Source organism: Gymnoscopelus braueri (assembly GCF_963280865.1).
Source record: "Gymnoscopelus braueri genome assembly, chromosome: 21".
Lineage (NCBI taxonomy): Eukaryota > Metazoa > Chordata > Actinopteri > Myctophiformes > Myctophidae > Gymnoscopelus > Gymnoscopelus braueri.
In genome coordinates this window covers 19,109,478-19,117,676 of record NC_137623.1, presented here as the reverse complement: position 1 = coordinate 19,117,676, position 8,199 = coordinate 19,109,478, and the positions used below count along the sequence as shown (strand labels likewise).

General features: G+C 43.9%; 1 protein-coding gene across 1 annotated transcript in view; it reads right to left on the bottom strand.

The window, feature by feature from the left end:
* Positions 1-739: 739 nt before the first annotated feature.
* LOC308077639 (phospholipid phosphatase-related protein type 5-like) overlaps positions 740-8,199 on the bottom strand; it is a gene marked incomplete at its 3' end in the record, with an annotated part of 112,102 nt that continues 104,642 nt past the window's right edge. The window contains exons 5-6 of the mRNA XM_080418452.1: positions 6,933-7,067; positions 740-769 (exon numbers count right to left, since the gene is read on the bottom strand). Of these exons, the coding sequence (XP_080274578.1) occupies positions 740-769; positions 6,933-7,067 (165 nt within the window). The remainder of the gene's footprint in view (positions 770-6,932; positions 7,068-8,199) is intronic.

The window sequence follows — 8,199 nt, the reverse complement described above, 5'->3', positions numbered from 1 at the left end:
TTCCACCAAGCAATTAAAGATTATTTTTTTTCGGTGTCTTTTTCTTGAGCTGCAATTGACACACAGGGAGTTGGGGGGTGGCAGAGGTGGGTACATTACACGGCTACATTTCCTTGAGTAACTTTTTGAATGAATTGTACTTGTAAGAGTAGTTTTACTGCATCATACTTTTCACTTTCACATACATTTGTGAAGTAGAAACTGTTTCTTTTACTCCTTTACATTTGGGCCAAAAGTAACATTTTTCAAATGACTTCGCAGCATTCCGATTGTTACTTGAAGTTGCACATGGTACTTTCAAAGTTTATTTCTATTAGTTGAGCACTTTAATTTAACATTTTAGACATTTCAATTGCATTCCGATAAACACCAAAATCAGATCGTTCAAAGTAACTCAGTACATGAGTAGCATTTTTGCTAGATACGTTCTTACTCTTTCTCAAGCAATTCTTTGGATGACTACTTTTAATTGTACTCGCGTCACTATTATTTCAAGTAACATCACATTTACTTGACTACGTTTTTTTGGCTGCTCTACCCACCTCTGGAGAGGACGGGGGGCGGGAGAGGGGGGGGGGTGCAAACACATTACACTGTAGCGACATAACAGCGGAACCAGACATACAACACAGCAGAATGGGGTTGTTGTTGTTGTTTTTAGCGATGCTGCGCTCCATAGCCGGCAGGGATGGTGAAGAGCGTGGACGTCCAGTGGGTCTGCCACACGGCCGACTCCACATCATGTGACCTCAGCGAAGGCGATGTGGTTCTGTAAGGACGAACACACACAGAGAGAGAGAGAGAGAGACAGGGACACATGTGAGACACAGTGGACAGACAGACTGACATTGCAGAATCACGGCGGATCATGTTTACCCATCATGCAATGTAAAGGCAACAACATGTCAGAAAATGTCACTGCACCACCCATGCAAGCCTGAAAAGATAATAATAATAAGGGTAATAATAATAGTAATAATAATCAGGATAATGTGGCAGTAGTTTGTAGTCCCAAAACCCGGAAACAAGTTAGCATTTTGCACTTCCTGGCTTTCTTGAAATGTTGTTCTGGTTATTCCTAAGTCTATGTTTTTTTATGGGGTTTAGGTTAAATCAAATGTTTTAATGTAGTAAACACAGGTATATGGGCTTTTCACGTTTTGTTCTATACGACAGAATATACCTTGGTAGAAACCCCACTTGTACATTTTGTGAGCTTTTACGTGTCTTGAAAAGGCATTCGCTAACACATGGCTAAATTAAACTAAAGACGTTGTCGGGGACATTACACGTCATCATACCGAATCATACGACAAGACATAAAGACGTGACCACGTTGTAGTTTGTTCATACGGTAGCTTCTCAATGCTGGTGATTTCATTTAAGCTTCATAAATCATAAAACGTTTGTTCGTGAAGATTATGTTGCGTAACAAAGCGTGTAAGTATCATGAACTTTTTATTTGCCACAGAGCTTATTTCAACAATAATTAACCACTTGAGCCCTAGCATCCCTATTCTGTGGGGAGCATTCAGTGAAAAGAGATTTGGTGTAGAGGGAGAAAAAAGTGCCATCTCAGAGGGTTTAAGGGGTAATATAAAAGACATAGCGGTTGCATCTGAACGAGGGCTTTCCGCTTCACTTCGAACTCTTGCCAGTCTATTCCACAAGCCAAGCTAAAAAAAAGCACAGCATTATTTCCGATCTTTTCAAACAGTATTCGATCAATGGCTGGCAACGTCGGCAGCAATCTTTAGGCTAGTGAGATTTACAGCTATTACTTTGAGGTGTGGTGGTTATAGGGCTGGGCGATATGACTCCAAATCAATATCACGATTATACTACAAGCAACCATAGTACAACAAAGTATAATACAGAGCTTAAAGGACCACTTCACCCATTTTCAACCTATCTTCATATAATTGGTCCACACCAATGCTCATTATAATTATGGTCCCATTTTTGTCTACCCGGTCTGTGTCTCAAGAGGACGGCTTTGGACAGTTCAGAAACCAGCCTACCAGTGAAACCGCCTAATAGAAACTGCAGGCTTTCTATTCATGGAAAATCTGGGTGCTGAAATAGAAGCCATTGTTTTCGCATTAATATATTTTTTTAAAGGTTTCTGAACTCTCCACAGCACAGACCAAGTAGACACAAATACCATATTATAATGATTATTAGTGAGGACCAATTATATGAAGATAGGTTGAAAATGGGTGAAGTGGTCTTTTAAGTGGTTAGTCAGACTAATACATTTAGTTGTGTCCAACTAAATTATATACAACAAACAAAACCTGCTTTTAAATTGTTCAATTAACCTAACCCCTACATGGGGTTCTAAATGTCTTGATGTTTTGACACATTTCCGGTTAATTGCCCAGCCGAGGGCTTGCAAGCACTGCAGGCATTGATTTTCTAATCTATTTCATCTGCATGGCTGCGAGTGTGTAATGCCTGATTTGTACTTGGTTAACAGGGTAAGGCAAGACAAAATAATCGATCGACAGCGGCTAAACACATCACCTGAAGGTACATGACAGAGTCCTGAGGTAACTCCTTTATAGCACAGCCTGCACTACACACACAGTGCAGTGGTAAAGTAGTAAAAGTACACAGTTATAGCGGTACAGTACACAGCGAGTGCAGTACAGTACAGAGTGGTTGGAGTATACACTACACAGTGGTTGCAGTATACATTACACAGTGGTTGCAGTATACAGTACACAGTGGTTGCAGTATACAGTACACAGTGGTTGCAGTATACAGTACACAGTGGTTGCAGTACAGCAGCGTGTTGGGTGGGAGCTAGAAGCAGCCATGCAGAGGGTTGTGTTTTGGTGCGGGTGGGTTGGGGAGCATTGTGTAGGGTTGCTAAGCAGGGAGGGACGAGCGTTAAACTGTAGCTCAGCTAGCTCAGCTAGTACCTTGGTAATCGACTTCTGCAGCCATATAGCTCTTGTCAGGTCCCCATATCTGAAACCAAACCAGAGCCGGTCACATAGAGGCTGATGAATCGTGCTATACAATTCTACGCCAAACTCTACACTGACCCAACAGCCTCATTTTACGATAAATGTCCGAAATCTCTGTGTCTATGTCGGGTGTGTCCGTATGTACTTCACGTATCTCGAGAACCGTCCGTCCGACCGACTTCAAACTCAGCATGTGCATTGCTGGCGACCCGAGGGAGTGCCGTGCGGATACGCCTAATACCAGAGATACAGACCCGTAGCGTCAAATGGGTGCCCCATGGTCAGATATGGACCAGGATTTTTTTTTAAATAATGGTCAATAAAAATGAACGTTAACCACATTAACTCTGGTGTCGCTATTTTGATCAAATGCATTTGTCGTGCGAAGAGGTATAGTCATATAGTGATTAAGTGGTTAAGAAAGCCCCCCCCCCTAAAAAAAAAGTGAGTGAACAATTCAATCATCAGCAACAATCCCAGAATAAGCAATTGCCTTGGCTCGTTTATTATTTTTCAGGGATCATACATAGCGAGTAATTGGTTTATGACTGTGCCATCTTCAAGCTGTGCGTCAGCCATGTGCTTGAGAGAAATACATGGACATTGAGTCACTGCTTGAGTCACTGACAACCCAAAAAGTACAGCTTTATTATTATTACTATTATTATTATGTTCTTTTTCAAAAGGTTGTGTCACTCTGCCCTGACATTTGTTCACTGTGGTTCCTTCTCCTCCCAGGCGTCTTCGTGGCAAGCTATTTATAGAGCCGTGGCTGTTAGAGTGGATGTGAGATTTTCCCGCTCTTTGTCAGATGGCACAGTGACCATGGTGATTCAGTTTTGGACTTTCTAAACCAGTGGTTCGTAAAGTGGGGTCCGGGGACCCCCAGGGTTCCTGGAGGGGGTTCCAGGGGGTCCCCATTCAAATGATTGACAGTCAGGAACCAAATGGACCCTTATGGGTCTGTAACTCTGAGAGTGTACAAATGAAACCAAATGGACCTTATGGGTCTGTAACTCAGAGTGCACAAATGGTTGAGAATCACTGCTATAGCCATACAAAAACGTCTCTTTTGGTATTCCCTGGCATATATTTTCAAATGGGGGTCCACGGGCTAGTATGTATCAATTTGGGGGTCCTTGACATGAAAAAGAACCCCTGTTCTAAACAATGTGAAGAAAATAGGGAAAAGAGATAAATGCTCACCACAAACACACAACACAGCAAACTTTGGAACGGTAACAAGTAACAGTGGAGGAAAGAAGCCCAGAAGAGCTGGGCGTCAAAGCGGAGGTCAAACTGGAGGCTGCAGCATACTCCAGCCGAAGACACACTTTTTTCCCAGGCTTTGACAGGCCAATAAGTTAAGCACTGCCTTGACGACCTTCTGTTGGGCATTTCTTGTACCTCTGAGATTGTGTAACTAGCCGAACGTTGTGTGCGATTGGCCAGAAGTTTATGGTGGTCGTGATTTATTTTGTTTTTGTTTCTGCATTCTGCCCAAGGCTTGATTCTGCCAGCAATGAACAATGGGTCGCCCTCTATCAACTTTGTTGAGCTCTGCCGGAGCAAAAAAGAGTTGTAGTTCCTTTTGGAGTACACAACAGCCTGGAGAAGGAAAAGAGCAGCAAATGCTCTGGACAGTGGAAGGACTCCTCCTTATCCTCTCTTGGCCTAGAAACCGTTTTTTTTAGCCATTGGGGGCTGGAGAGTGTGTGAGTGAGTGAGTGAGTGAGTGAGTGAGTGAGTGAGTGAGTGAGTGAGTGAGTGAGTGAGTGAGTGAGTGAGTGAGTGAGTGAGTGAGTGAGTGAGTGAGTGAGAGAGAGAGAGAGAGAGAGAGAGAGAGAGAGAGAGAGAGAGAGAGAGAGAGAGAGAGAGAGGAGAGAGAGAGTGAGAGTGAGAGAGAGCTGGTAAATGAGAGAGAGATGGGAGACAAGAGGGAAGAGAGCCAGTAAGATGGAGACGAAGAGAGTGAGACAAAGGCACAGTGAAATACAGATGTTACAATGGTCCTCAAGGGCTCTGGCCTCTCAGATGTAAACAAAACAGCTGTGGAATTTCACTGTGGAGAGAGCGAGAGAGCAAATCACATCTGGAGCAGTTGCTCTCTAAGTGGGGTCCAGGGACCCATTGGGATACTTGAAGGGGTTCCAAATGGACCCTTTACAGGTCTGTAACTCTGAGAGGGTGCACACATGGAACCAAATGGACCTGTAAGGTTCCATTTGGTTTGCACCCTCTCAGAGTTGTGGGCGGTCTTTAAAATGGGGAAACGTTTGAGAACCACTGATCCAGAGGTGTTTTTTGTCATGCGTTCATTGTTTATATACTGCCGTTGGGTGTCGCTGGAACAGGGGCAGGCCCGGAGCCACTGTACGCAGGACAGGAGCCACTCTTTGATGAAACAGAAAGAACCTTCCTCCTCACTGCTCTCTGTCTCTGCTACATGTACATGCTACCAGAAGACATCAGAACAAAGTTCTTAGGAGCGATAAAAAATTAAAAGATTACATTTTTATTGACAAGACACCTTTCATACTCCTTTGTTGTCCGTACGGGTTTGACCCCGCCTTCCTCTGGTTCCGAAGGCTGCTACCTGCTCCAAATGAATCCATCCACCACCGAACTCACTTATCCACCTAAAGTTCCTTATTGATAATTAAAACACCATCGTACTCCTTTGGGTTGACCCCGCCTCCCTCATGGTTTCCGAACGTGCCATTGGAGGGCGGTGGGTGGGTGGAGAGTAAAATCAGCTGTGTGTGCTGAGGTGACCAACTCACTGCGTATCACCGCTACTCAGTGATGTCATTTTGTGGTAATCCACCCACCCGATTCGGTGGGTGGATGGATTCATTAAGACATGTTTTTTAACTTTTAAACAAACAAAAAAACTTGTTTTAACCACTTAAACTACCTTTAATTGAACCTCTGAGAGTGTAAAAATGTAGAAACGCGTAAACAACTCTCAAGGATTAATAAACAACTCTCAAGGATTAATAAATAAAATGCTCAGGATGGCATAGTTGTGAGGCGTTCTGCGATAAGGTTCTCCATTCCCCGGCCCTATCGCTGCTGCATTCACCTGTAGGGCTACCATGACATTTCACTTGACGATTAATTGTCACTAATGATTGCATTACCAAATTATTTGAGTTTTTGGCATTGAACATGGGAACGTAAATACAAATTACATTTCTGCTTGGCATTTAGGCTTTGTAAACAAAAACTGCACAGGGCTGGTTTGACAAATTACATAAATATTCAAAATGAATAATGTACTGTATGTATCTATGTATGGCAAAAATAGGCCATATTTAGTCATTTCATACTTTCAAAAAAGAAAATAAATGCTATTTTTCATGCATGTACTGTATGCAGATGCATGGAAACGATTCTGATGATTATGCAAAAATGTTTTGCGATTATCTCTGATAAGTGCGATCATACGATTATGTAATCATTGTGACAGGTCCAAAAATAGCTTGTCGTCAAAATTGCACGGATCACTTACTTTTTCAGCTCGCCACAGAAAATGTACATCCCTTATGATCGCGTGTCCAACTGTTTGTAGACACACAGGGTAGGTGTGTGAGTGGCCCAGAGAACAGATTTTCAATCTATTTTTAAATCTTCGATTGACGTCATCTTTATAATCTTTATAAAATCAACGTTTGAAACCTATTAAAAACCTGCTAAAACGGCGGAGGCGCGCCACCTTAAGCGGACTTGAGCCACGAGAGGCACGGCCGAGCGAGCCGTTATAGGCGAGCGAGTCGGCGTGCCGAACGTTGCATCAGATAGGGCCAGAATCATAAATCATCGTGTTTCCCCCCGTCAGCATCTGATACCTCCACTCCGAAACGTCAAATAGCGCCGTATTGGTCAAATCCAAACCCCAGCCGTCACCCGTTTTGACGGAACGGGTGTGAGAATGCGTTGGTTGGTCCTACTCACCTGTGAGGCGATGTATTTCTCCAGCGGGCTCTCTACGCGGCCCATGCCCGTGGCGCCGCTGCTGGGCAGCGGCTCCGACGGCACGTCTTCGCCGAGCAGTAGCTTGCCTTTGAAGTTGTGCACGACGCACACCACCTAGGACACACAAACACACACACACACACCGGAGGGGGTCAGACGCCAATGGAGAGAATGTTGTGTGTTTGTGAGAGAGAGAGAGAGAGAGAGAGAGAGAGAGAGAGAGAGAGAGAGAGAGAGAGAGAGAGAGAGAGAGAGAGAGAGAGAGAGAGAGAGAGAGAGAGAGTGTGAGTGTGTACTTTATTACTATACTTGTGAGGGCCAAATGTCCACATAAGTCCGCAAATTCAAGCGTACCCTTTACTATGGGTGCAGCCACACTGGAGGCGTCAAGTGCACGCTTCAAGACATGCTGACCGTCTCTCAGAGCACAGTTCCAATCAGGAGTGTTTACTAAACATAATAACCACCAGCACAACCACAAGTGCCACAAGCAATATTCACACATATTAATAGGCTACCGAGTCTCTAGGTTACTTACTGTCCATTGCAGAGACACATCTGTCTGAAAAGGCACCCGTTTGTTTTGTTTTTATCCCTTTCTTTTTTAGGAAAGACAATACAGACCTACTGAGAAATTAATTCATTATTGCATTAAAAAAACTTGCTGTGCCTTGAAATGGCTATAGGTGGGGGTGTGGTCGAGGCAGCGAGACAGAATGACGCAATGTAGTTCGTCAAGCTTTCATGGATTACTTTCTTGGCTTCTGCTGTCTAACGGGCGTCCAAAGTTTGTTGTGGCCATTTAGACTGTGACTACATCCAAAACAAGAGCAAAAAAAATTGAAACCGAAGCACCAACTCCGAATGAAGGTAATATAATGTAATAGCAAGCCATGAAAAGTTATGTGTTGAACTAGGGGGGCCCGAAAATCGGCTTTTGCCTAGGGCCCATTCTGACGTTAACACGACCGTGTGTGTGTATGCGTGTGCGCACTCGCGTGAGAGTGAGTGTGTAAGTGCATGCATGCGTGTGTGTGTATATAGCCATTTCCCTGTGGCGAGCCACGATGGATGCTGGTCTTACATGAGCTACTCTAATGATGAACACAACCTGGCTTTGATGTGCAGTCTGAAAGGATCAATTGCAACAGAGGGAATAAACACACACACACACACACACACACACACACACACACACACACACACACACACACACACACACACACACACACACACACACACACAC